The sequence below is a fragment of the Manis pentadactyla genome, chromosome 13 (assembly GCF_030020395.1).
Source record: "Manis pentadactyla isolate mManPen7 chromosome 13, mManPen7.hap1, whole genome shotgun sequence".
NCBI classification, from domain to species: domain Eukaryota; kingdom Metazoa; phylum Chordata; class Mammalia; order Pholidota; family Manidae; genus Manis; species Manis pentadactyla.
In genome coordinates, this window is record NC_080031.1 from 103,207,162 (window position 1) to 103,233,742 (window position 26,581).

Here is a 26,581-nt window from a genome sequence, read left to right on the forward strand (position 1 = left end):
CTTTCTGAATGCCTATCTAGTTTGGTAGACAGACATTTTTGGCTGAATCATACAAATAAAATGTAAACTTACAATTGTGTTGCATACTCTGAAAGTGAGGTTGCTGGTGCTCTATCCAAATGCACGATGGGGTGGTAAATTAGGTGGAGAGGTCAGGGAGGCTTTTTTGAGGAATTGACACTTGACGGGAGACCTGAGGATTTGGAGTTTCCTGGGCCAGAGGGCTTCCAGGTGAAATCCATAGCATGTGCAAAGGCCAGAGAGAAAGTACGGTGAGTTGGATGCTCTGAAAGAAAGCCAGTGTGGCTGAGATGCAGAGGAGTGGCCCGAGATGAGGCTAGAGAGGCAGACTGGTGCCAGGCCAGGCAGAGTTTGGTGGGCCATGTTAGGGATCTGGGTTATCCTTCGAGAGCAGTGGGGAGCCCTTGAGAGACTGAACGGGGAGTGACTTGAACAGGGGCTGCAACATGGAAGGCAGATTGGAGGGAGCCAGCAGAGGTGTGAGGAGACCAGTTAGGTGGTCACTGCTGCAGTCCTGGTAGCAGATGATGGAGGCCAGGACCAGATGGTGGTGATGAAGATGGAGAGAACTAGATGAAAACTGAGAGGCATTAGGAGGTAAAACTGGGAGACCTGGTGGTGATTCGGATATGGGGATAAAGGGGGAGCGCTAAGGCTTATAATCATGGTTTTATTGTAGTTATCGCCCTCTACCACTTGCTGTGCACCTCATTTTTTTTTCTTTAAGGCAGAAAGAGCCAGGGAAAGTGTCTCAGGTAAGGAACCATGAGGCCCCAGAGGCTGCAGAGCATGACAGTGATGGTTATGCCCCTGCCTGGCCCATAGCCCCCTCCTCTATGACAAGCAAATAATCTGATTGAAACTCAAGAGTGTGTTGTTCTTTTAAGTCCTTTGTAATAAAACAGTCTGTGTCTGGATTTAACCTGTGTCTCTCCTTGGAGTTCATATCGTAGGCATGACACTGTGGACCCCAAGGGTTTGCCATGCATCCCTGTCCCAATTCTGCCCTCAAACTCCGAGCTGACTGAGCATCAGCCCACATCTCCAGGGTTCTCTTGTTCTCCACAGAACTTTGAGAAAATAGTTTGTGTAACCCTGACTACTTTCTCAAAAAGAAGACAAAGAAACAAGGCTTCAAAAGTTGAAATGCAAGTTAAGAGGATGACACATTTCTGACTTGGCGGGTCAGCCTGGGTGTCTGACGCGAGCTCTGTGAACGCTCCTCACATGACAGCTGTTTTGGGCTGCCCTGTGCGTAAACCCGGGCAGAGCTGAACTCAGGCAGCGGGAGGACGAGAAGCCAGTCTAAGCCTTGGCAGCAAGACGGTGGATGTTGGGCCTGGGAGCCACTGGTCCTGCAACAGCTCATCGAAAGTCAAATTAAGGGAATAATGCAAGCCTAGTAGATATTTAATGAGAGATTATTCCTGGAGATTATAAGGATACAGAAATTGCAAATAAATCCCTGACCTTTCCTGAGCCTTGGCTCAGTGAAAGCGCTGAATCACCTGCTTGAAGGGATTACGACAGCCGCTTCCATCTGGCAGACGCTCAGACCTTTTCTGTCATTAGCAAACTGCTCGGCGGTGATGGTGTTCTAAACCTTTTAGGGGGAAATCTCTTTTCAGAGGAAGAGATCTCAATTAACTTAGATTATGTACGCGCTGGGCAGAGATCAGAACTGATGATCTCTACTTATGTATGCACTCTAGTCCGTATTGCATTAGTGGTGCTCCTTACATGTTAAATCATAAAGCAGTTGTTAATCATTTGTAACTTAATCATGATGTCAGCAGGAAACGCAAGTTGCTGAGAGTAGAAGTCAGACCTGTGTGTTAGTGTGTGTGTGAGCGCACATGCGTGACAGGTGGAGAGAGGTGTAAAGGGAAGTGCCAAGGCGGTGGGCAGTGTGATGACTGTACCAGGTCCAGTTTAGAGACTTAGAGCAATCATTGTTAGACTCTATCTCCTGAGTTCCTTGTTGGGAACTGTTTGGTAATGAGTTCCATTTCTGTGTTCCATTCCATAGTTTTCTATGTTTATAAACCTCTAGTAAGTATCATTAGTATGCAACTGGAACCCATTAGAAGCTAAAAAAGTTAACTTGAACTCTTAGCATTTGACCTTGCAATATGTAAATGTTATATACATTTGAACTTACATCTACTAATAAATACTGTTACACGTGTAATGTGTAAGGCCTTATGTGTAACATCTGTGCAAGATTTATTTCAAGGAAAGGGATTTGCTGGTTTAAAACAAATCTAAGAACTTCTATTGTTGGGAAAACCAAAGGAGAAACATTTTCTCAGAGGGTTTTTTTGGGAGGGTTTGCTTTGCCATTTTCCAAAAGTAATTGTAGTTTATGTAGGTTAGTGAAATTGTATTTTTTCCAGGATATAGTTGGAAGGTTCCATTGTAGTCTTTTCCATTAACTATTACTTACCTAGAAAAGGATCTGGCTTCCCACAGTTCCACCAGAAAAGTTTCAACAGCTGATTGCCTCTGCAGGTTTATGTCTAGTTCTCGCCATATTTCTTCTGCTAGTTATGCTGATGGCTTTATGAGCATGTGTCTTATAGCCACTGGGGTTGCCACTGTCAGTTGCCAGGTTATTTCCAGTTTTCCAAAACTTTTTATCAGTGTTCATGGGGGAAGGAAGTAAAATTGTCTTTGTCCAGGACAGAAGTTTGTCAGTGCCTAGAACAAGACCATGTTCACAAACCTACCCCTAAAACATCTAAGTTCAGAATCAGTCCCAGCAATTTCCCAGAGCACTGTGCAAAATAGCCATTCTTTCTCTTCCAAACTTCTTTGACGGTCATCCCTACAGAACGATCTTTTAAGCATCTCTCTAAAAAAGAACTAGAAGACTTCAACTGTTTAAACACAGTTAAGAACATTTTGGAAACCTCAAGTACAAAAAATAATTTCCTCTCTGACAAATACTTTCCAGTAGGTTCTATTCTGACTACTGTATAAAAGGAATGAAAATGCTCCCCGCACATGAAAAGATACCTAACATCATTAGTCATTAAGGAAATGCAAATCAAAACCACAATGAGATACCACTTCACACCCATTAGAATAGCTATAATAAAAAAGACAGTAACAGATGTTGGAAAAGATGTGAAGAAATTGGAGCCTTCATGCATGGCTGGTGGGAATGTAAAGTGGTGCCACACTTTAAAAACAGCTTGGCAGTTCCCGCCAAAAGTTAGGCATAAGGTAACCATATAGCTCAGAAATTCCACTCCTAGGTATATCCTAAAGAAAACTAAAAATGCATGTCCACACAGAGACTTGAACACAGTTGCTCCTCACAGCATTACTCAAAATAACCAAAAAGTGGAAACAAGTGATAAATGGATGAATGAAAAGTGGTTTATCCAGACAATGGAATATTATTTAGTCATTAAAAGGAATGAAGTCTTGTTTCTACAATAGTGATGAATCTTGAAAGTATTGTGACACTTGAAAGACATCAAAGACCACATGTTAACATGATTCCATTTATATGAAATGTCCAGCATAGGCAAATCTGTGGAAAGAGAGTAGATTAAGTGGTTCCAACCAAGGAAACAGGGAAATAGAGAATGATTATTACTGTGTATGAGGATTTTTGTGGTAGATGATGCAAATGTTACAGAATTAGGGGTTATTGATTCATAACTTTGTAAACATACTAGAAATTATGTAAGCTTTAAATGGGTGAACTTTATGGTATGTGAATTATTTCTCAATAAAGCTGTATGTAAAAAAATCTTTCCTTAGGTCTCAACAGGTATTTGTCCTCTGTATCATAGTAAGTTATTAAATTTGGAGTAAAGTCTATGTCATTGGTTGATTGAATTTCATTTGGAAGAATGATTTCGATCTGACTTGCAGCTTTGAGTCACAAAGCTTGATTAAACGCAATTTGCAGAGTAAATATGTGGTTCATACTTGAAAAGCAAGGGAATGAGTTATTGGGCTCCTTACAGCTTTAAAGGAAGAACAGTAGTGGTTTGTATAGCAGGTGGTCTCAAGGAGGAAAAACACTTCCTCTTTTTCTGATACTTCACTTACTATCCAAGAGGCCAAGTGTGTCTATAATAAATAGCACTAAGTGATGCATGTAAGAACAAGAGATGTTTCCCTTTGGGAAGAGAAGTTTTGGGAAATTAGTGTTCCTTTTTAGTTTGATTTGGGTAATTCTCAGTGATTTTTCTTTTTTTAAGGATTTTTATCTTCATTGGATCTAAGTTTACCCAAATACATTAAGAGTTGGGAAAAGATTCTATTTGTATTAGATCCAGATGAGTTCAAATTCTGCACAGTTCTCATATTTTGCATGTTTATTTCTTGCCCTGTGATAATGACAAATCAGTTATAGATACTCACCTTCTTTCTTTCTACCACTCCCTTCTCCACTGTGGTACATTCCCATCATGCCCTAATGCCCTAAGGAGGTCAAAGGTGAACTCATTCTGAAAGATTACCATAACACACCAAGGGGTAACCAGAGTGTGGGGGATACATTTTGGTGGGTTTCCAGCTGCCTTGCCGGGTTGGAAATTGGTCTGCGCTTTGGAGAAAGTTTCTGCTGCTGATCATTTATTTTCTGAGTGACATCAGTGGGTTTTGGAGCAGATGGAGAACTCTGTCACCACCTGCCGATCTAACCACGCAGAGGACAGCTCTTCTCCTTCCTCGTGTGGTTTCTTTGTTCTTGGCTGTTTTAATTTTCCTCTGTGTCACTCCTCCTTTTTCCATTTTTCCTAGTAACCTGAGCAGGATTTTACTGCTCTGTTTAACTCAGGGTCACCTTTAAGGCAGCTGGGTGATACCGGCTGCTGAATGAGCTCCCACATATAAGCTCTGCAACTGTGGTCAAGATACTTAGCTTTGCCAAATCTGTTTCTTCACCTATAATATGAGGCTAATGATAGTGGCAGCCTAGAGGACTTTCTAGGATTAAATGAGATCATCTGCATCAAGCACTTGCCCAACATTCATTGAGCACTTAATTTATGCTTTTTGAAGGAGACCAGCAAGCCTTTAGTCCTACAGCTCCTGAGAATAACAAAATAATTTAAAGGGTACCTAGTTTTTCCTTTGCTAAAGTGCTCCTCACTCTATGGTACAGTTTCTTCAGCTCTACATAAAGGAAAACCTTGCAGAGTTACTATGAGAATTAAATGAGGTAATACATGCAAAGCACTTAGAACTGTGCCTGGCATATGGTAAGCTGTCGATAAATGCCAGCTAATTAAAAAAAAAAAAAAACCATCCCTGTACCTTTAGTGGGGAAAATGAAAAGGACATGCAGCCACACCCTGGGACTGATTCATCCTGGGTTGGTCAAGCCTTGTCCCTTGATTGCATGGCCAGCACCTTGACTACCCTTCTCTTCCTCTTTCAGCTGCACAATTGGACACCATTGGCTTCAGCATAATCAGGAAATGCATCCATGCTGTGGAAACCAGAGGTAAAATAGTTCAATAGATGGCATTGTTCTCAGCGAAGGTCACACATCTGGTGAGGCCTCAGACCTGCTACCTGCTGTTTCCCAATTTAAGTGACTCATTAACTCCCAAAGTGCCATTGTCTGTGTTTCCACAAATCCGTGTTGGTCTGAAGCACGGGCTTTCCACCGATTGGGTGTCATCAACGTCTTTGACCAGAAGAATGTTTTAAATGCATACATACCAAATCAAATATAAAAGATTATAAGGAATCCAGTTACTGAAATTCAGTTAAGATATTAAAAAACACAGTTGGGATATAATAAGACATGTTTTTCTTTATTAACATTTAAAATAACAAGTGACAGTGGCAGTTCTGATAACCAGCATTGATTTGGATATAGTGATATGTCAAGATGTCTGGAACAACTGCAGTGTGTCATGGAAGTATCTCATTTCTGACTAAGTGGCAGGTACTGCTAATGTTGTGATTTGTTCCTTATAATGGAAGGAAGGGCTTAATTTCAGTTATAGGTTTGTGAAAATAAATATGTAATTGTTTTCCTAAGTTCATCGACACCCTGAATGCTCTCGGAGTCTCTGGGCCCCAGGTTAAGAACCCTGCTCTGGGGAGCTAGTCTCTGGCAGCCACCCAGGTGGGGACAAGGGGCCAGGCCCCTGGTCTCCTGCAGTGGTGCTGCATTTGATCTGGACCATCTCAAAGTGGAATCTGATTTATTCTGCAGCCTCTCAACCCACCAGCCCTTTTCAATTGTTTGAAGGAAGTTCTGTCTTTTAAAGCAGGATTTGTAACTCTTACTAGTTGACGAATACAAGCATCTTTATAAAGTCTATAAAGCACCGAGTGGAGGGGGAGGAAAAAAAACTGTCTGAGCCCATATTCCTTTGTATTAAGTCAAAAAATGTTCTCCCCAAGGTAGTTATTTTAATGTGTGCGTAAGTCTGCTCTACTTCCCTTCAATAAAAAGTTAAGGTAGCTTGCAAAGATATGTAAAATATAGCCAGAGACTATAAAGTAGAAGTTGGTGACACTTCTATGAAATTGATCTGGAGGAAATAAGGACGTGGGTTGGGTTGAGCCATAACAATGTTTATAAAATGTTGTTGTTAGGGTGAAAAATCAGAAACTGGCCAGATGTCATCTCAAAAATTGGTTAAATCAACAGTGGTACATTCATGCAGTAGAAACTATGTATCACTAAAAATGCAGTGGACATACATTAATTTACATCCAGGATTTTCATTATCAAAAAATAAAAGTTGTTACACAGCCTGCCCAGTGTGAACCCATTCTGAGGTTGGTAAGGAAGGGGAGACACTTACTCGCATAGGTAGCATTGTGTTCCCGGTGGGGCCTCTCTGCTGGTTTTACTCTCTTACTTCAATGTATCTATTTGCTTTAACTGCAGTTTCTAAAATTTTAAAGCACATATTACCAAGGTAATTTTTTCAACAGGCATTTTGATTTGCTTTTCATTTTAAAAGAAAATAATGAGAAATAAGAGGCACAGGGTTAACAAAGGTAAAGACAAAAATGGAGGCAAAAGTGAATTCGAAACTCAGATCTCCTCCCCTCCCCTGTGAGGTTCTTACCCTTGCCTGAGGTGGGCCACCTGTTTGTCTCTCGGTTTTCAGCAGCCAAACCAACAGGGAAACCATTACACAGTCTGTTTGGTGAATGCAAGCTGGTAGCTCGGAAGGACAACTATTTCTGATGTAAAACCAGAAAATACACACAAGTAGTAAAGGAAGAAGGGGGTCACCAGTTGGTTTGGTCTCTTAGCCTCTGCCTGCTTGTCCTCTCCCCCTTTAAAATGAGGATGAAAATGATGTGTTTTAATTTCTAAGGAAGTTTTCATTTAGCACAAAGAGGAAATAAGGACAGTGTGAGTTAAATGCCATTTTAGCATAAATACCTGAAGTACTTCCCTACTGCAGTGCATGTAAGTACACACATATTTGTGGTGACCAGAGGTGAACAGATCGCCCATACTTTCTGGGGTTCATTAATCATCATCCAATGGGAGCTGGGATTTTGTCAAGTCCCAGGAAAGCACAAGGACAAAAGAATTAGAGACATTTGAGAAAGGACAAGTCCTTTAAGCCACTGTGTCACTGAGTAGTGATTCTGCCAGTCAATAATTTGGGGCCTGCCCCTTGGTTTCTGACCAGCTCCTGAGCCCTGCAGAGTGGTGCCTTTATGGGTCCTTTTTAGCTGTGAATTCTGTCATTCCAGACCATGTCCTTCAATTTGCTGGTTCCACTGCTTGCTGAAGGCACTGCACAATCTGCCTTTTCCAAATTTCTTCCAGGAAATTTTGTTTTGGCCCCAAAGTAGTGGCCCTGCTGGAGGATAACTCAGTGTTTTATTCATTCTACCACATGTCATATGCTGGTCGAGGTTTTTGGGATATAACAGCAAAGAAGGCAATCACTGTACTTGGAGTTCATGTTGTAGTTGTGGGAAGACACAAATGAACCAAATAAGAAAGAGAAGCTTAGATACTGTTAACTGCTGTGCAGAAATGAACATGGAGTAAGGGAAGGCCCAGTAGAGGTGGTCATGGAGTGCCGTGGAATGAGGAGGTTGCATTTAAGCTGAGACCTGAATGATGGATGAAAAGATCGGGGAGGAGAGGGTCCCAGGTGGACGAGACACCTGTGCGTGGACAGTGGTTTGGGGGCGTGAGCTTGATACGCTGGGTCCCTAGGAAGGCCAGGGCGCCGGAGCTGCATAAAGGTGGCAGGTGATTCGGCCAGAGGTGAGCCTGGGTTTAATCCTGTGGGGCCTCGTGGGCCGTGGTAAGTTTTGACTGTGGTCTAAATGCAATGAGAAGCCATTGGAAGGTTCTCAGAAAAGAGATGATTTGAACTGATTTACATTTTAAGAAGTTTATTTTGGCTATTGGCTGGAGAGTGGACATCAGGGGAATACAGAAGCAAGATACCAGTTAGTTGAAGGCGTCAGATATGCTGGGCCTGGGATAAAAGCCTTAGAACAGGACCCACTCACCCTAAATTGTTCTCTTTTGTAAATAGTAAAGTGAGATCTAATACCTGCAACTTAAATGAACAACGTACTGATGTGGGTTAGTTGTTGGTTCTCTGTTTAGGTGTTTGAAGATCCTTCTAGATTAGATGGGTTCTGCATTTCCTTGGGTTGAGTGAAGGGGTCCGCCTTTTTCTTTATAAAGAATATTTACATTATAAATGAATGGACTTTCTAATTTTTCTATCTTGGCTGACATTCTCCAAAATTCAAAATGCCCTTATACCTCAGTATTTTTGTTCTGTATGTGAAAATGAATTGTAAAGTATTTATTCTTTTCTGTGGTATGAAATATTTATCATGTTAATTTTGGCTTTTTAAATTAAAAAACTGGTTAAATATGACATATTTTGCATCTTTCAAAACTCTCCAGATGTTGTCTTTGGGAAGAGAAAATGAAGGTTTCTTTCCCCTCTGATGACTGAACTAACACAAGGGCTGAAGTGTGCAGCACATCGTGCAGTCCTAGACAGCTGCACCAAATCCCACTCCCTCGCTAAGCTCAGAGCTGAGTGACAGGGGACTTTAATTAGAACAGCTTTTAGAAGAACCGAGAAAATGAAAAAAGTGCATTTAGCTGGGTTGGCTTGACTTGTGTTCTAACGTGCCTCTAATTAAATCATCACCGTTTCTCTTCTCAGGGATCAATGAGCAAGGGCTCTACAGAATCGTGGGCGTCAATTCCAGAGTGCAGAAGCTGCTCAGTGTCCTAATGGGTGAGTGCAGCAGTGGCTCTGCCAGGCTGGTCCTGGTGGGGGCGTGGGGGCACCTCTGAAAAGTCACCATAAATATAGAGGCCTCTTGGGAAGGAATTAGAGTGCCCAAGAGGTGACTCCCAGAAATCAGTTGCCCCACTCACCAGTTGTCATGGCTGTAGGCACTTTTGGAAGAGGTACTGAGAAGGGCTAGAAAAACACCCAAACCGTGGCAGGTCCAAGGCGCCGCACCCGCTCTGTTTGTAGACCTGGCGGCTGCCCATCCAAGTGGTGCTCTCGGCCACTCATGTGACCACCACACCCTACTCTGTCTTTTATAGCTCATGACTCCCACTATCGTCTTGGGAGATAGGCATTTAGGGGGCACACCCAGTGCCCAAGGAAGGGGCATCCTTCTAGCCTGCAGAGGACCTCAGAACTCATGTTGCCTGTTACTGAGAAGGTGTCATGTGACTGTCAGATAAAATGTATATAAGCAGGTAATTTTTGTGCTGCTCTGCTCCTCGATTTCAACTTAGTCTCTCTTATTTGAGCAGCAGAACCTCCTTCCCAGCTGGCTGACATAAATACAAAACCACTATCTCCAAAAGTGGAATGTTTGAATCAAAAACCCATGAGCTAGTGAGCCAGTTTGCTTAGTCTGCAGATTTCCTGTATTTCTAGATATGAAGGCAGCCAGCCTCAGTGAACCACATGGATCTAAATGGCAAACAGATCAGATTTCACGGATCAGTGGCTGTTGTCATCCCTGTGGAAGCCCAGCCACCCACTGGTAGGGAAGGACTATTGCTTGGGGTCCCTGCTCAGGGTTCTGCGCAAGAACACTTTCTGGTTAATGTTTTTCATTTCTTTTCCATCCCAGTTTCTGAAGGTAGTTTTCATAGGTAAAGAAATCTCCTCTGTCATGTTGAACAGGAATCTCTCTTCACTCCCACTTTTTCTAGAGAGCTGCTGCCTCTTAGGGGCACCCCTCATTGTTGTGTTAGCTACAGCTAGACCTTTTGTTTGAAACTATTATTATTTGTGAGGTACTCTTGCATTGAGAATCTGTTTTGATTTAGATTGGGTTGTGGTTGGTCTTTTTGTGAATTAAACTTTTTATTTTAGGATAATGGTAGATTCACATACAGTTGTAAGAAATAATAAAGAGATGTGTATACCTTCACCCGCCTTCCTCCGAGAGGAATCTCTTGCCAGGCTATAGTACCATATCATAACCAGGGTGTTGCTGATACAGTAAAGATGCAGAACAGCTCTACCACCACAGGGATCCCCTGTGATACATTTCATGGCTATACTGATCTGCCTTTCCTGCCACCTCACCCCCATCCCTAACCCCTGGCAACTGCTAAAGTGTTACCCATTTCTGTAAGTTTGTCATTTGAAGATTGTTCTATAAATAGAATCATACAATATGTAACCTTTGGGGACTGGCTTTCTTTCAGTCAGCATAATTCCCTGGAGATTTTTTTCAAGTTGTTCTATGTATCAACAGTTCTTTTTTATTGCCAAGTAGTATTCCATTGTATAGATATACCACAGTTTGTTTAACCATTCACCTGTTGAAGGATATTTGGGTTATTTATAGTTTGGGGAAGTTAAGAATAAAGCTGCTGGAAACATTCATGTATAGATTTTTGTGTGAACATAAATTTGTTTCTCTGGGGTTAAATGCCCAAGAGTGTAGTTGCTGGGTTGTACGGTGATATGTTAATCTTAGAAAAATTCTAATGTAAGGAAGAATTAAGAGTCTAACAGGTATCAACCCTCAGTATTTCATTTCTGATCAGAGATGCAAACATTTCTGGAGTGTCTATTCTCTGAAACAGATTGTCCAATGCTAGAGGGACTTCAGAAAGAGTCAGTCTTTGTATACAGAGTGTCTGGGTAAGGGGAAATATGCATGCATATGAAAGCTGTAATATAAAATATGATAATGCCATCTAATATGAGCTGAATCTGGCAGATTGAGAAGTAAAGGCGAGAACAGAAGAATAATTCAGATTCAGAAGATAAAATATGGACAAAGGCATGGGGGATACAGAAGTCAGGGTCTGTGGTGGCTGTAGCAGAGGGTTTTGATCCTATTATCATTATTATTTTAATTTTTATATTTGAAAGTACTTGGGACAGGAAAGTTAAAGCTGGAAAGCTGGGATGGCCCCCTTTGTTGAGGGACTTGGATATTGTGCTGAGAAGCTTATGTGTGTGTTTTCTGTAGGAAGTAAGACACTATTAAAAGTTTTGAAGTAGTGACGTCTGTGTTAGGACTCTTCTGCACACAGAAGTGTCAGGAAGGCAGTTGAGAATAGTTCAAAGGAAAGATGAAAGGCATTTATTGGCTCACATAACCCGTGATTCCAAGACGGCCGAAGCGCAGCAGGGTCTGGTGCTACGGTGATGTCTTTACGTTCCTTGGAGTTTTCCCCACTCCTTTCTTCTGGCTTCTTCTTATCCATGACCCCTGCCTGCCTTGGTATCAGCTGTGCTCTCCCTGGGCATTTCTCAGATGGTCCAGACTCCGCTGCCTTTGGAGCTGGTATCGCTGAGAAGAGAGTGCCTGACCTAGCAGAGGGCCCCAGGGAGGACTTCACTTGGGCATTCGCATTCACTTCTCAGTCTCGGGCCAGTCCCAGGGCCTGCAGCAGATGGGTCCAGATGGCCTGGGTCCTGTGCCCGTTTCGGGTGGTGTGGGGCGGGGTGGCAGAGGCTGGGAGGGGGGCAGCCCACAGAACCCCGCGGACTGAGTGGGGTTATCAGTAGATGGATGGAGGAGTGCTTTCCTAAAATAATGGCTGCGGGGCGGCTAAAAAGCATGCCCAACACAGGTGTAGCTTCCAGAGTTGAGACAGAGGAGGATAGACGCTGGCAGCAACGAGGAGCCTGCTGATCACGGAAAGACCTAGAGGAAGAGACAGTCGCAGTAGATGAAGCAGAACACACCTATCAAGGTCTGAACCAGGTAGCTGCTCCGAGGTCAGAAAAAATGAGGAGGCTCAAAAAGATTGGAGAGAGAGAGAGAATTAATAGGACTTTGTAACCGACTGGATGTAGGAGCAGAGAGATTTCAGACATGACAGATTATGATGTAAGGCAACACTAATGAAAAGAAATAAGACATTTTAGACTGGTTTGCCAATCTGAAAAAGAACCACCTGAGCTCCGTTACGCTAGCAGAGAGTGGTATGAAAGAATCTTGTTTTTATCACTTCTCTTAATGGCCCTCTTAATACCTCAATGAGATATTTTCCCTGTTCTCTTCCTCAGTTTTCCTAGGGATTGACAAAAAAATAATGAACATCTGAGAAATGTCACGAAAAACTAATAACTAGCAGCTTCGAGTTACCAGGCCACCTGCCTCTGCCAGTGGAACATTACAGGTGGACTGAAACCCAGACGAAGGTCCAGCGAGAGCCGAGAGGCCACAGCGCAGGGTCTGAACAGAAGGGGAGACCAGTACCCCTGACTCTCACTGTCAGTTAAGCTCACCAGTTTGGATCTTGGAATGAGGACGCAGGAGGCCAGGGAGATGCCAGCCCTGAGGGAGGAGCCCCGTCCCCCTTTCCTTCTGGGAACACGCTCTCCTCTTCATCAGCTCTTGGTCCTGGCCCCAGACCGGGTTAGCCGAGAGTGAAGTAAATGTGGCTCCGACACTCGTAAACCTGTCCTTGTGGCGGCAGGGCCGAGCGAACCATTCACTATGCCTTTCTTCTGTATTCATTGGATGCCCGACTATGCACCAGGCACTGTGCAAGATAGGGGTTATTTGTCAGAAGCTCTCAAAAGTAGAACAGTACGTTTTTATTATTGAAAGTTAGAATTAAGTAGAATAGGTTAGAATTCAGTAAAATCAGAGACTTCCTTGGAGCACTTTGAGTTTACTTTGTGTACTCTTAAAACATTGGGAGACTTTGAGGTGTGTGGAGGAATATAAGAGCCAGTGCTTGGAGAATATCTTCTTTGTACTGATGAGGATTCCTGTGAAGATTTGCTGGAGTTTCTTGTAGCAAATGTGGCATAGCCTCATGCTAGTGTCATACCAAGGGTGTCATGCCCTTGATCCCTTCCTCCTAGCAACAGGGGTCTTTGGACTAGTCAGAGGACTCAGGAAGACTTACAGATACCTAGAAATAATGTCTCTTCCATGTGTGTGCCTTTTTTTCCCTCCCCCTGAACATTCAGTGAAGAAATTTATATATTTCTAAAAATATATAAATCAGTGAAATGCTTGTTCAGTATGTCTGTCTTTCTTCCTGTATCTCTATATGTTTTAAATAACTTGTTTTTCTGATTAAAAGTTATAAGTGGTCATCGTAGCAAATTTGGAGAAATTTGAAAGGTAGAAAGAATAAACTAAAAGTCATGCGGAGTAGACAAAACCTTTATTGACCATTTTATCCTACCACCATCACCTTTAAAATGTAATGTAATATAAAAGGTCTACAAAACTGGAATAATACTGGAATAATAAAACTTTTAAACAGGCTTTTTTCATGTAACACTACAGAGTGCCTATTTTCTGATGTTATTCAAGTTTCCCTAGAGTGGAAGTTTGGGGCTGTGTATGGTGTGGGTGTGCAATAACACTTTCATCAGTCCCCTATTCTTGGATATTAGAGTGATTGCACCTCTTCTCTGTTAGAAAGCAGTTGGGTGAACTTCCCCATAGGGGCAGAACAGCAGAGGGGAAGAGCATGCATTCTGGAATTAGACAAGTTGCAGCACCACTGCTTCTCCATTGGACTTGATGCAAATTATGCTGGCCTGTGTAGTCTTCTATCTCATCATCTGTAATAACAGCCCCTGCCTCTTATGATACGTGAATTAAATGAAAACATCCATGTGGGTTGCTGAGGCCAGAGCCCCCACATGTTAGTCAATAAATGTTAGCTGTTGTTATTTTTAGTTTATACATGTATATTTAATTATATCACTAGGGTTTATTTTAAGGTGTTGAATTGCTGAGTCAAGGGCCCTGCATGTTTTCAAGGCTCTTAACTGATACTCCCAAATTTACAGCCAGTGAAGTCTGAGGAGGGGGTCCTGTACTTGACATCTTTACCATATTCTATTCTGTTTTTGCACACAAATGATAAATTTTCAAAAAATGTATCTCTTTTTCATTTAACTTCGCATTTCTGTAATTCTGGATGAGGCTGGATGTTTTTCCTGTATTTCTTGCTGGTGTTCTGTTCCTTTTGTGAATTGCCTGTTTGTGTTCTTAGCCTGTTTGTCTATTGGTGTATCCATTGTTTGATTGTAAGACCTTTTTAGATGTGGAGGCTCTGTTACCAAGATTTTTTCCTCCAGATTATCATTTATCTTAAACTTTATTTATGATACTTCTGTTTTTGTTTTGTTTTAGGAATATTTAAAAATTTTATGAAGTCCTATCTTTTATGAAGTCAGTCCCTTTCCTAGGTGGATTATTCCCTATTCCAGAATTACAAAGCCTTTTTGGTTTTCTTAAAATCCATCTGGAATATATTCGGGCAAACTGGAAACCCTCCTTTTCTGCAAATACTCATCCAAATGACAACCAGAGAATAAGAAAATTTCCCTCTGTCTACTGCTTTTCCCCATTCCACCATGTAGTGATTCTTTTATGCAGTTGACCTTTGAACAATGCAGAGGTTAGGGGTGCCAACCTCCACATAGTCGAAAATCCACATGTATGTAACTTTTGAATCCCCCAAAACTCAACTACTACTAAGAGGCTGCTGTTGGCCAGAAACCTTACCCATAATATGTAGTTGGTTAGCACATATTTTGTATGTTATATATGTTATATACTATATTATTTTAATAAGGCAAGCTAGAGAAAAGTGTCTTTTCAAATTGTCACAGATCTCCAAACATTTTTCCAATATATTTTTTTAAAGAAATCCTCATGTAAGTGGACCCACACACAGTTCAAACCTGTGTTTTTCAAGAGTCAGTGTGAACATTTTTGGGTCCAATAAAGGAGATTTTAACCTGATTTTTAAAGGAAGGCAAATTCTTTTTTGGTTTGTTATTTTGCAGTTCTAAATCTTTAAAATAAAAAAAATATGTTATTTTTATTTTTCACCTTTTTAATGTTTTTCTCCTGATTCTTTGCCTTCTAGCAAAACTTCTCAAAATTGTGCCACATATCCATGTCATTCATTTAAATATCTTTGGGTTGATTTTTTTGTTTTTGCCTTTTATAATACAAATTTTAATTTTGTAATTGAATTTTCCGTGTCTTTAGTAACTTTGCTTACTTAACTGTTGTATACATTTCAGCCATTACTCATTCCCTTGTTACCCAATGTGGATTTTCCTTAAGGCTTCACATGAGCTTTGTCTGGTAGATATTCCTCTGGAGACAGACAGAATGTTGACTGTGAGCCTAATTGTGCCATCAAAACCTGGGGTCCTCTTTTTGTGTGTCTTTAATCTTTATTAGTATTTCACAATCCAGAAATAATATAGTCAATTGATTTTTGATAAAGGTGTCAGGGTAACTCAATGGAGAAAATAGTTGTTTCAACAAATGGTGTCATTAGTTGGACTTTCCTAGGAGGAAAAAATTAATGCTTATCTTAAAATATATGTAAAAATTAACTTGAAATGGATCATATTCCTAAACCTGAGAACTGAAACTATAGAAGTTCTACAAGAAAACATAGGAGAAAATCTTAATGATGTTGGTTTAGAAAAGATTTCTTACAATGCAAAAAGTAGGAACCATAAGAGAAAAATCTGATAAACTGAACTTTATCCAAATAAAAAAACATATGCTCTTTAAAAGATTTTAAGAAAAATGAAAGACAAGCTACAGATCCGGAGAAAATATTTGCTAAATATATATCTGATAAATGATAATATCCAGAATATATTAAAAATAACTTGCAACTCAGTAATATGAAACAACCAACCGTTTTTGAAATGGACAAAAGATTTGAGCAAATGTTCACCAAGGGAAATGTACAGATGGCCAAAAAGCACATGAAACAATGACCAGCATTATTAGTCATTAAGGAAGAGCAAATTTTAAAAATGAGTTATCTCTCCATGCCTACTAGAATAGCTAAAATTTCAAAATTAAGCACATGACCATATCATGTGTTGATGAAGATGTGTAGCAACTAGAGCTCTCATGTTGCTAGTGGGAATGCAAAATGGCCCAACTGTTTTGGTAAACAGTTTGGCAGTTTCAGATAAAGTTAACCATACTCACCATATGATCCACTCCTACATATTGTTATTTATACAGTTCCACTCCTATGTATTTGGCCAAGAGGTGAAAATGTATCTGTATAACAACCTGTATGCAGATATTTATATCAGCTTTATTCATAACAGCTACAAAATTGGAAACAACCTAAGTGTCCATCAGCTAATTAATGAATAAAGAAATTGGGGCAAATACATACAATTGAAAACAACACAGTAATAAAAGGATCAATCTACTGGTACATGCAACATGGATGGATTTCAAAAGTATGATGCTATGTGAAAGTGGTTGCTAGTGGTTGGGGTAAAGGAAGGGGACTGACTAAAGGCACACGGGAATTTTGAAGGTTATGGAAATGGTGGTTATGTGACTGCATTTGTCAGAAGTCATGAAACTGTACACTTAAAAGGGTGAATATAATACAATAAGCTTGACTTTAAAACACACACACACACACACAAATACACAGGAGAAGATTCTCAATCTTCCTCCTATTAACAATGTAGATTAAAATAGTCAAGTTACCTTTTTTTTTTTAAAACCCATCAGACTGGCTAAGATCAAAGTGTTTGATTACATATTGTTAAGGATTTGGGGAAGGAGTCACTCTCATACTTAAGTACAATGGTACAACCTCTAAGAGATGAGCAATAGCTTTCAAAATTAGAAATGCATATACTTTTAGACCCAGAAATTTCATTTCTGAATTTTTTCTACAGGTAAGACATGTACAAGGAAACAGTTTATATCATTGTTTATTAAAGTAAAGTGCAGAAAACATCCTTAATTTCCACTAACAGGGACATTGAATGAACTCTGGTACGGTGAAGTACTGTGAGGTAGATATATTTGTGTGCTGATATGGAACAATTTCTTAAGATATGTTAAATGAAAATAGCAATGTACAGAGTGACATTTGTAGTGTGGTTCTGTTTTAAAAAGCTCTATATATTCATATATGTGCTTGTTTATGCATATGCTGTTATACATAGCACAGTACATACACAGCACTGGTATTAGCAGTTGCCTCTAGCATAAGAAAGGCTTACCTTTTAATGTGGGTCTATTTGGCTTGGTTTTTTTTTTTTTGGTTTTTTTTTACCATGTGCATGTATGACCTCAGTTAAAGAGAAATTTAATTTGCAGACTTCATAATGTGGTATTAGGAAATTAAGGAGTATATAAAGGTAACTTTCCCAATAATTTCCTCCAGAAGGTCCTTAGGCTTTTAATCAGCAACACGGTAGTGGCCTAGAGGGAGCTTGTGTGACATTTCTAAAGCCATCCCCCCTTGTAGCCACTGCTTCCAATCTCCATCTCCTGTTTTTCCAAATGCATGTGGGAGCAGGTTGAGAAGGAAATACACTCATTTTGCTTCACCACACGATGCTTTTTGCATGTTGGCCGCTCCTCTAGCGCAGGTCAGCTTTGCTAAGTGCTGCGACAGTCCAGTGCCGTGGTAGGGAGAAGCGGGCTGAGCTCTGAAGAAAATTGCAAAGTGTGTCTGCATCACATTCAGATGTGACCGGGACGCTTCTACAACTGAGGGGAGCGTCAGTAGGAAGGTGTGGAAATTGGCAGCACTTTCTGAAAATGGGGCAGCTTGGGAGGCTGTGTTCAGTTTAGTTTGGGTATTAAATGAATTAAAGTGGATGTTCTCAAGTCAGGAGGCCTGCCGCATCAGTGCTATAAAAAGCCCCTTAGCCGAGCTGTAATTTGACCCTCCTCTCGGTAATGTTACACAATATTCCTATGGTTACAGAGGCTGAATAAGTGGAAGCTAATCATTAGTTTGCAATGTGGTTCATGGGACAGTTCGCCACTCCCAGACCTGCCAACTGCTGCTTGTGTAGTGTCATGTTCTCTCGTCTTGCGTAGAGGTTGGTTTGTTCCCCAGAAAAATGTACAGTAACATTTGTCTCGTATCCAAGAACCATGCAGTGTGGCAGCGCCCCATGTGCCTCGCGCATGGGGAAGGAGAAAGGTCACACTAAGCGAAGGCTTCTGGCACACGCACTTCACAGGCAGAAACCATCACGAGAGTGTGAGGCAACAAGGCGAGAAAAGAATGAAAGCTGCAGTGGTTTTGGGTGTTTGGAGAATCACACTTTCTTCACTTTTCAGAAATTGGCTGTGGTGGAGCTCTACGGAGTCCACCGTCCTGTGGTCCTACAGGTAAAACCAGGCGCTTTAGGTTCTTTCTGACTTGTTTGGCTCCTGTGGTGAGACGGACTTCGTTACTGCCCAGGGTTACCTGCAAACGCAGGTGTGCTGCCTTTGGGAGCCAAACATGTCGTAGCTGAGGGCCTTTTCTCTCTCGTCTCCCAGTATGCGTCAGGGACATACTGGGAGCAACAGGTCCCAGCTGGATTTGTGCCCTCCCCTGGGAATTAGAGCCTCTGTCCTTGATCCACTCCTGATTATTCGGCCCCTTCCTGCTAGTTGGAAGTGGGTTCTTTCTCAGGAAATAGAAAACGTGTTGTGCCCGCTGGTGACTCATTCCCAGTTTACCGGCTGAAAAGCTGCAGGAGAGCCTCTTCCCTCTTGGAGGCTGTCCAGAAGGTCCAGCGGCCATCTCTGTTCACCTCGTGGGTCTTTTGGGTCTCTTTGGATTATAGAAAATGGAAAAGTGACCTCAGCCAGCTTAAGGAAAAAGGGAATTTATTGGCTCACATGATTAAAAAGGCCCAAACCATGGCATCCAGACCCGAGCTCTCTGCCCCTCTCGTCTCTGTCTTTGTCTGTTGGACTCACTCCCAGACCCTGCATGGCACCTACAGCAGTTGCATAACCTTCCAGGCACAAGCCCAGCAGGAAACAGCAGGTAGCCTTTCCCCTTTCTTCTAGAAAAGTCCTGAAGTGCCCTCTGATCCAACTGGCTTAGGTCTTGGGCCATCCCTGAACCAGCCCCAGAGTGCGGAGGGCTGCTGCCCTTAGACTACTCCTGCCCTGGGTCTCGTTCCCCACCCCTGGACGGGCGACGCCCCATCTGAGCCCAGGAAGTAGGGGTGAGAAAAATGAGGTGACACTGTGCAGAAAGAAAGGGCAGTGGGAGCAGAGAGGCCGGTCCCCGTCTTCAGAGGAGGAGGCTGGGTTCCCCTTTCAGGGCTCTGAAGGACCCCACTTGGGCACCCCCAGCTAGCCGCAGGTGGGGCTCTGCCCATCCGGGAAGCAGCCCCCACCCAGCCTCTGCCCACCGTTCTCCCGCCTGCGTGCTGCTCAGGAAGACCACGGCAGTTCTCTCTTCTTTCATATTACACACTTACTTAAAATACACAAATTTGTTTTAAAAAACTGCAGAAGAACAGACAAAAGAAGAAATGATCAGGAGCTGATGTAATTATGGTGGTTTTCATTGCACTTCTTGGTTTAAGGCAATTTAAAATACATACATAAAAATAATGGCAATTGAGTCATAGTTCAGAAAATATAAAAACCACAATTCTACCACTCTAACCCAAGCACTATTTTAATTTTAAAGTATTTCCTTTCAGCTTTTGCTCATATGGCTTTCTCACAAACGTTTAAATCTTTTTTTTTTTTTTTTTGCTTGACAGAGCATGATAATCCAGCATTTTCTATATTGCTGTATAGTCATTATCATCTAAGTGCAACATAATATTCCATTGGGCAGACACATCACAGTTGACTTTATCATTCTATCATTGGATATTTAGGTTGTTTCCTTTTTAAAGTTTTTTTACTGTTGGAAAAAACAGTGTGTTGACTAGTTTTGGGGTATGTAACTTCTCTCATGCCTTATTTCCTGAGGCTCGATTGTGAGAAAAGGGATTACTGCTTCAGAAGGTTTAAACATTTTTATGACTCTTGCTGCATACTGCCAAATTGCTTCTCAAAACTGCTGCATTTATCTCTTCTGCCTCCAGTAATTTATGAGAAGGATCAGTTTCACTGCATTTTCCCAGCAATAGATTATTTGGATTTTTAAACATTTTCCTAATTTAATAAGCCGAAAACAGGTGTCATTTTTGTTTTAATTTAGATGTCTTTGATAAGGAGGGAGGCTGAGTGCTTTTATGTATGTTTGTTTTTTAGCTGTATTTTCTGCTTTGCTTTACACTTTGTCTTTTCTTCATTTTAGACCCCAAAACAGCTTCTGAAACAGAAACGGATATCTGTGCCGAGTGGGAGATAAAGACCATCACTAGTGCTTTGAAGACCTACCTAAGGTAGGGACTTTCCATTTGCAAGGCAGGGTGCCAGCCTGTTACCATGCAGTCAGGAAAAATGCAGTTTTTTTTTTCCATTCTCCAGAACTGTCGGGTGGGTGTTTGAGATGTGGAAACAGCTTATGTGTGGGTGCAATTAGCCCAGCTGGCCAAACTGATTGTAAATCATCCATAGTTGATGGGCTATCATTGTGCGATGGTGCCAGGAGTAATTTAGGAAGCTTTGCTTTTTGTGAGAAGCTACTATGATCAATAGCCTTTAACAGAACCGAAAAATGTAGTATTTCAAAACCCTTGAATAAGTACTAACAAGGAATCATGTATCCCATTGTGTTGAGAAATGCATGGTTACGTACCCTAGTACCCTAAGTATTTTGATAGTTGGTGCATTGCACAGCATAGTGTATATTGCTGATATTGGTCCTTAAAAGTGAGAACTCAATGGAACTCCTTTTAGACCCTTTCCTCTTAGATTGGAAATGCAGTTGACCCTTGAATAATACAGGGGAAAGGGACACCCACCTACCTCCCGCTCAGCCGAAAACCTGCAAGAAAACTTTCACTCTCCCAAAACTTAACTATTCATAGCCTCCTGTTGGCTGGAAGCCTTACTGATAATATAAAAAACCAATTAACACATATTTTGTATGTAATATTATATACTGTATTCTTATATTAAACTAAGCTAGAGAAAAGGAAATTGCTTTTCAAATTCTCTTGAATCTTCAAAAAATTTTCCAATATATTTATTGAAAAAAATCCACATGTAAACAGACCCATGCAGTTCAAGCCATTGACTGTATCACTTCACTGGCGAAGACCGTCTGCCCTGGAAAAGGCAGCGTGTAATTGCCGTGCTAGAGGACTGCTCGCTCCCTACCCCTCCCTCGGATAGTAGGGGAGGAAGTGATGGACTAGGTGCCTCTCAGTTTCATGAATAGACTGAAATTTATGCTGGATTCAAAGGGTAGGAATGTGACAGTTCTTTGCTGTGTAAGAAGTTCCTCTTACACAGGAAGGTAGTGGGGTGGGGGCTCGTCTTAAAAGAGGAGAACTATAGCATGAATTGTATAAGCATTTGTTCAGGTTTTGTGAAGACTCATTTGGCTTGAAAGCAAAGGAGGAAAAAGCCACAGGAAAGGAATGGGTGATGCAGGTTTTACTGGCATTTGGGGAACTGATGCAAGGATCTTGAAGCTAAGAGTAAGATGTGATGCAAGTGATAACTAAGAGTCCAGTGATAAGACTTTTATCCTGGTAAGAATAAAATAAAATCAGAACCAAGAATGCATAGTCTATTGAGAAGCTTATTATTTGGACTATTGGAAAAAACTCAAGTTTATAGTTAAACATATTCATACCCCAAATACCACTATTGTAGTTGCACAAAACTGTATTGTTGTGGTTTGTATTTAGCACATATTTGTACATGTTGATCAGCTATAGTGTAAAACATATTTTTTTAAGTAGCAAGTAAAATTTGATTCTATCATGCCTAATGTTAGGGGTTCCAGCCCTTTGGCATTCTGAGGCAATACTACATAGTGAATTCATCACAAAAACACCTATGAAAGTCTCTCCTAGTGTTTCCAGATGAGGTGACTCTAACAACAGGCTGCTGGGAACACGAGAGTTTAAGCACAGGAATCATAAACGTTTTACTGCCTGTTCCTCGGGCACACCTTAAATGCTCTTGGTGACGGGAGAGTCACTGCCTGAGGAGAAATCTCCTGGTTTGTGCCAGGCTTCTGCATTAGCACCTCTCTGGTTGAGACTGTGGAACATAGTTGTATCTATTCCCTCAAAGAAGAGAGAGAATGAACATTTCAAGTGACATCTCAGGGGCCTTTCAAAAGGGAAGCAGTTGGACTAAGTCAAGTTGCTATTATTTCCCTGTGATCTTTGCCTTTGAGAAATGTACAGTTTGGTGGTGGCTGAGGTGCTATTTTAGAGAGACTGTGGTTATTTTCATTAAGCTGACTAGTGATATCCTTGTATTCCAGAATGCTTCCAGGACCACTCATGATGTATCAGTTTCAAAGAAGTTTCATCAAAGCAGCAAGTAGGTTTTGCTTTTGTCATGGTATTAAGAAGAGAATAGATTTTTCTATTGCAAAGAACAGTCAGCATCCCAAAATAAGTATTGTATTGTCTAACCCTTTGTATTCTGCATGTAAACCACACACGTACATGCTCATGAGACTGACACAAAATAAAAATGAAACCAGTTGGGATTTCTAAGGGCCTTGCTATACCCTACTGCATTTATAGCCAAGGAGAGGAACTTCAGAAGGGTGTTGGGGGTGTGGAGAGGGGAGGAAAGTAAGTTTGCCTTTCTGATTTTGATTATTGGAGTTCTAATTCCTTGGGGTTTTCCCTTGAAAAAATGTTCTGTTTCCTCAAAATGCCCTTGAGTAGCATTTTGCAGAATGAATCAGACTTTGCACATTACCTAAATTGAGCACTGGAAGTGTTTCCCTGGATGTGACAACATTTATATAACTTCTCAGTCCTCCTTCCATCACGGCTTCCGTGTACAGCCTATGGTCACTCTTCAACTATATCATCCAGGTCCCGTGCGTCATATTACTGGTATTAAAATACCTAGGGATTAGGTGCAGGCTACCCTCAGTACACTGGAATCTGTCCACGTGGGGCAGGTCCCCTATAAGGGGCAGTAAGATGCTCTGTCAGCTTTAAACCTGACACGAGTCCCCGCAGTGCTGTCATGTCCTAGCCTCTGTGCCTCCCCTGCTTCCTTTAAGCCTTCAGAGTTTGTTTACCCTGGTAGCTTTAAATGTTGTTCACATACTACTGGCCTGACTTAGAAGTACCTAATGTTCTGGTGGCCTTATCTGCTCACCGTTGTCCCCTTAAAACTGGAACGAGAAAGACATGGGAAAATGCTGGGAGTGAAGACAGTGTTTATGAGATTTCTTTTTCAGAGAAATTCCAAACCCATAGCAACCATTCTCTAATTAAACCTCACATCAGTCCTATAAATAGGTACGGTGAGTACCATCGATCTATTTCTCATAGAGATGAAGCCACTTACCCAAGTTCAAGAGAGTGTAATGGGCCATGATTTAGGTTACAGGTTGGCAGAAAGATTTACACATTTTATCTGCTATTCCCTTCTTCTGCCAGGACGGCTGTCACCCATGGCAAGCATAACTGGACATTTTCTTTGATTTCTTTGATGCTGTCTTAAGGTGTTCATTTTGATATTTGAGACCCTTGCAATGTTGTTCATGTACGACTTGTTTACCACTTGAGTGCATGAAGTCCATTCCTTCCTTGAAATGAGGCCGTCATTCTAGGGAGACAGCTGCTCCCCAGTTTGTTCCTGCTGCGAGTGCCAGCTGACAGGCTTCATGTCATCACATCATCATTTTGGCTTGAATTCTTTGACAGTCTTTTTTTTTTTTTAATGCACGGTTACAGAAAGCACCTTGAAAGCACTTCTGGATCTGGTCATTCTAGTCAAGAGTACCCGGAACAGGATCAGAAACCTTTGAGGCACCCTCAGTCTGTGAGGGCCCAACCTTTGGCTTCCTTTGATTCTGTTTCACGAACTGACTGGGCTCTGACAGTGATCAAGCATTCCCTCCCTCCTTCCTCCGCAGAGCTGGAGAACCAGGAGTCCCGGGTCTCTGAAATCCACAGCCTTGTTCATCGGCTCCCGGAGAAAAACAGGCAGATGTTACAGCTGCTCATGAACCACTTGGCAAAGTAGGTTTCAGATTGATTGCTGGCCCTTTTCCCACCCTTAGGAAGTTCTTACCATGGCGCTAGAGCGGGTTTCAGTTCTGCTCATGTTTCTCTTGCCCACTGTTGCATCAGGTATGGTGGGAGCTTCGGGAAGAAGTGTGTGAAATGTTAACTGCGGCCGTGACAGCAGCAAATGCCAGGTGGTGCTTGCAGAGGAGGCTGAGGGAGTGCCCGTGGGCCCAGCTCACCAGGAAGAGTTTTCAGGGTTTTTTTTTCTCTTGTGATGATCAAGGGCAAACAGGAATCTGTTGTCCATGATACCAGGTCACCAAGCACGGTTTTCAGGAGTTAGACGTTCTTGTGACGGTCGAGGGCAAACAGGAATATGTTGGGGGTTTACAGACTTTGGATGTGGAGTAAAGAGGCCTGGACTCCAGGCTTGACTGGTCTTCAGTCACTCAAGCTGACCCTGGACAAGCCACTGACCTCTTAATTCATTCGTCTCTTCATCTATCAAATATGGATGGTAGGTTCCCATTTATCTACAATATCATTGACTTTAAAAGTGACATGTATTAAAGCCTTTGAGGAAGTATAGAGAATAAAAAAATGATCTTTGGCAAATGCCCATTTCCCCTCTGAGATCATCAGAGCTTTTGGTGAGGGCCTGATTTTCCTGCTTGCAATATCTGTATTCTTCAGTTTAGAATTTTTGTGTATATACTGTTGCTTTTAGGAATGGCCTTCCTGGCTTCTCTTGCTGTTAGCTGTTACTACATGTGCACATGTTCTAACCTGCCATTGACTCTGATGAACATTCCTGATCAGAGACTAGAGCGTCAGAAAAGACAGAGTATCGCGATTAACCTAAATCATTAAGCGCTTCATTCTCCTGAACTGACCGATGCCTTCTAAATCTGGCCCTTGCTCACTTTGTTCCTGCCATTAAGGCATCTCTTTGGGATAAGCTGATACTCTGCTGAGGAAGGTTATGATGGTTCATTTTCCTGTTTCTGCCAAGCACTTGCACTTAGTATTACCTTTTGGAGAGAGGGTATATAAGTCACCGTAAAGATTTCCACAGGTCTTAATGATGAAGAAACGAGTATTTTGCATGTTGGTGAAATCAATTGGGCGGAGTTGGTGGCTGCCCCTCATTGGTCATGTGTTTTTTTCCTTGCCCTGCCCGATTAGAACTGCATGTTCAGAAACAATTAAACATAGCAGAAAAATACAAGCTTTAGAGGAGAGTGCCCAAAAACTGTCAAAGAATCCTGATGAAGTGTGTTAATAAAATAATGGGAACTGGGCTTTAAAAAGTAACTGCAGATGTTCTGAGATGATGATTTTGGTGCCTGTCCCACACAATCCAGTCAGACATTTGTTCAGCAGAAAAGCTAGCTTAGGTCTTAGTTGCAATACTTTGCACCCTTGAGGGACCTGCACCAAAAAAGAGGAAGTTCCAGGTGCACACACTCCAGCCGAGCATGTGGGCGATGCTCATGACTGCTTTACGGCTGCTGGGTATTCAGGAGGCCTCCATGCCTGCTGGGAGCGGCTGGGGACGGGGTAGGAACCAGCTGCAAGTAGTTGGGCTTCTCAGCTGTGTAGTTGTGATGAGAACCTAGCTGCGCTGAGAGAGACCAAAAGTCAGTGGTGATCTAGCAGAGCCAGTACTGAATCTTCACATTTTAAAAATGCCCTGAGGATTGGTAGGAACCTTTAACAAAGAAAAAAATACCTTCAATGCCCTAAAGATTGATCTTGAGCAGTTGAGCCTGTTCATGTCCTGTGGTTCCTTTGCTTTCCCCTCTTGTTCCACTGTCTGTTCTCCTAGCTCCGTCAAGGTCAGGCCTTCTTTTTCCCTATAGCCCAAGGAGTGGGCCAGCTTGAAACATGCAAGTTACAGCTGTGACCTTGACCTTTTGCCTTCTAACAAATTTAAACGAATTTTGCCACTGAAGTTATTTTATAGCATTTCTGGAGCATTATGTCTTGTCTTTCAACTGAATGATTTTCTTTGGTCCTTTGAGGTCATATGGTGTTTCTTTGTACACTTAATCATTAAGAAATCTACATACAGACAAGCTCTCCTGCCTGTAATGTGAATTGGTTAAAGCTGATGTTAGAACACACAGATTTGGTCTCTAGAGCCTCTAGATTTAAAATGTCTTGGAGGAGATGGGTATAAATGAGCACTGCTGAAATTAAGGCCTATTTATTTA

The 26,581-nt window shown here is 41.8% G+C and overlaps 1 protein-coding gene across 7 annotated transcripts in view; it reads left to right on the plus strand.

Moving 5' to 3' along the window:
- The window catches only part of ARHGAP26 (Rho GTPase activating protein 26), a 427,146-nt gene that overhangs the window by 241,042 nt on the left and 159,523 nt on the right, over positions 1-26,581 (plus strand). For all 7 annotated transcript variants that reach the window (XR_005026783.2, XM_057491033.1, XM_057491032.1 and 4 more), the window contains exons 13-17: positions 5,426-5,491; positions 9,180-9,254; positions 20,558-20,645; positions 22,649-22,707; positions 24,272-24,377. Coding sequence is in view for 6 of the 7 variants with exons in the window: in XM_057491033.1 (XP_057347016.1) it covers positions 5,426-5,491; positions 9,180-9,254; positions 20,558-20,645; positions 22,649-22,707; positions 24,272-24,377 (394 nt within the window). In the remaining variant the exon portion in view is untranslated. The remainder of the gene's footprint in view (positions 1-5,425; positions 5,492-9,179; positions 9,255-20,557; positions 20,646-22,648; positions 22,708-24,271; positions 24,378-26,581) is intronic.